We start from the raw sequence: 1,138 nt of genomic DNA, 5'->3' as shown, positions 1-1,138 counted from the left end.
GCATGTAAGGAAATATCAATTGAATGGCATGTCTAAGGATGTAGCTTATCATAGTTTGCTTGAGCGTGGTTTGATTTATAGTTGGCTTTAACTAATAGGAAAATGACTTTTTGTTGTTGCCTTTCTAGTGTTTCTTTGCCTATTCAAATGAAATTTAATTGACGTTGTTCATGGGGAATGTGATTGTTCTGCTATATGGATATTTTTAAGAATTGATTTATCTGTTCGGTTGCTAGGATTACGATATTAGAGTTGGTTTGTCAACCTAATGATATGCATTTGGTGTTGATGTCTTACAGTTTGGACTTTGAAATGCTAATTAACGCTTAATATGTTTTGAAAGTTTGATTGTAAATTAGTGGGATGGGATTCCAGGTGCGGAGAGGTGCAGACCGTGCGGAAATATACAGCCTTGCCTTCTCTCCTACTGCACAGTGGCTAGCTGTTTCGAGTGATAAGGGGACCGTTCATGTCTTCAACTTAAAGGTTGATTCTGGACTTTTGGGGCTTGACAGATCGAATAGTTCATCCGAGTCAAATCCTAGTTCCCCAACAGCTGTTTCATCTCTTAAATTTATGAAAGGTTTGTGTATTTTTCTACCATGAACTATGTCAGCATCATATATGAAATTAGATGCCTTTTTCAGAACACGTAAGAATTAAAGCAACATTTATTGATGAAAAATATTTTACAGGTGTTTTACCCAAGTACTTTAGCTCAGAGTGGTCTGTGGCTCAGTTTCGCCTGCAGGAAGGTTTGCAGCATATTGTTGCCTTTGGCCATCAAAAGAATACTATTGTTATACTAGGCATGGATGGCAGGTACTTTCAGTAATCAATGATATCTTTGCCCTTCTCAGTTTGCCATTGCAAATCCTTTTTCTTGTAGGTGTTTGTAAGAAATCGGTATCAGTAATACCAATAAAACGGTGAAGTGCAGAAGAATACCTCTATAGGATTTAGCCTATACCAGTTGGGATGCAAACCTCCTCCTTTGAAATTGCATTATTTTCCACTGAAACCTAAACTGGCTGTTGAGAATTCGAGAGGCTTGGTGCTTTCCTACAGAATTCTATTTCCAATTTTTTTGGGATACTCCACTTGGTTCTCTTCCTCCATTTGAAATACCTACTCCCCT

The 1,138-nt window shown here is 37.8% G+C and overlaps 1 protein-coding gene across 1 annotated transcript in view; it reads left to right on the top strand.

The window, feature by feature from the left end:
* LOC107465321 (autophagy-related protein 18a) overlaps positions 1 to 1,138 on the top strand; it is a 3,726-nt gene that overhangs the window by 1,683 nt on the left and 905 nt on the right. The window contains exons 2-3 of the mRNA XM_016084303.3: positions 376 to 583; positions 696 to 822. Of these exons, the coding sequence (XP_015939789.1) occupies positions 376 to 583; positions 696 to 822 (335 nt within the window). The remainder of the gene's footprint in view (positions 1 to 375; positions 584 to 695; positions 823 to 1,138) is intronic.

The sequence above is a fragment of the Arachis duranensis genome, chromosome 9, assembly GCF_000817695.3.
Source record: "Arachis duranensis cultivar V14167 chromosome 9, aradu.V14167.gnm2.J7QH, whole genome shotgun sequence".
Classification (NCBI taxonomy): Eukaryota; Viridiplantae; Streptophyta; class Magnoliopsida; order Fabales; family Fabaceae; genus Arachis; species Arachis duranensis.
The sequence above is the reverse complement of the archived record's forward strand: the minus strand, read 5'-3'. Positions and strand labels throughout refer to the sequence as shown.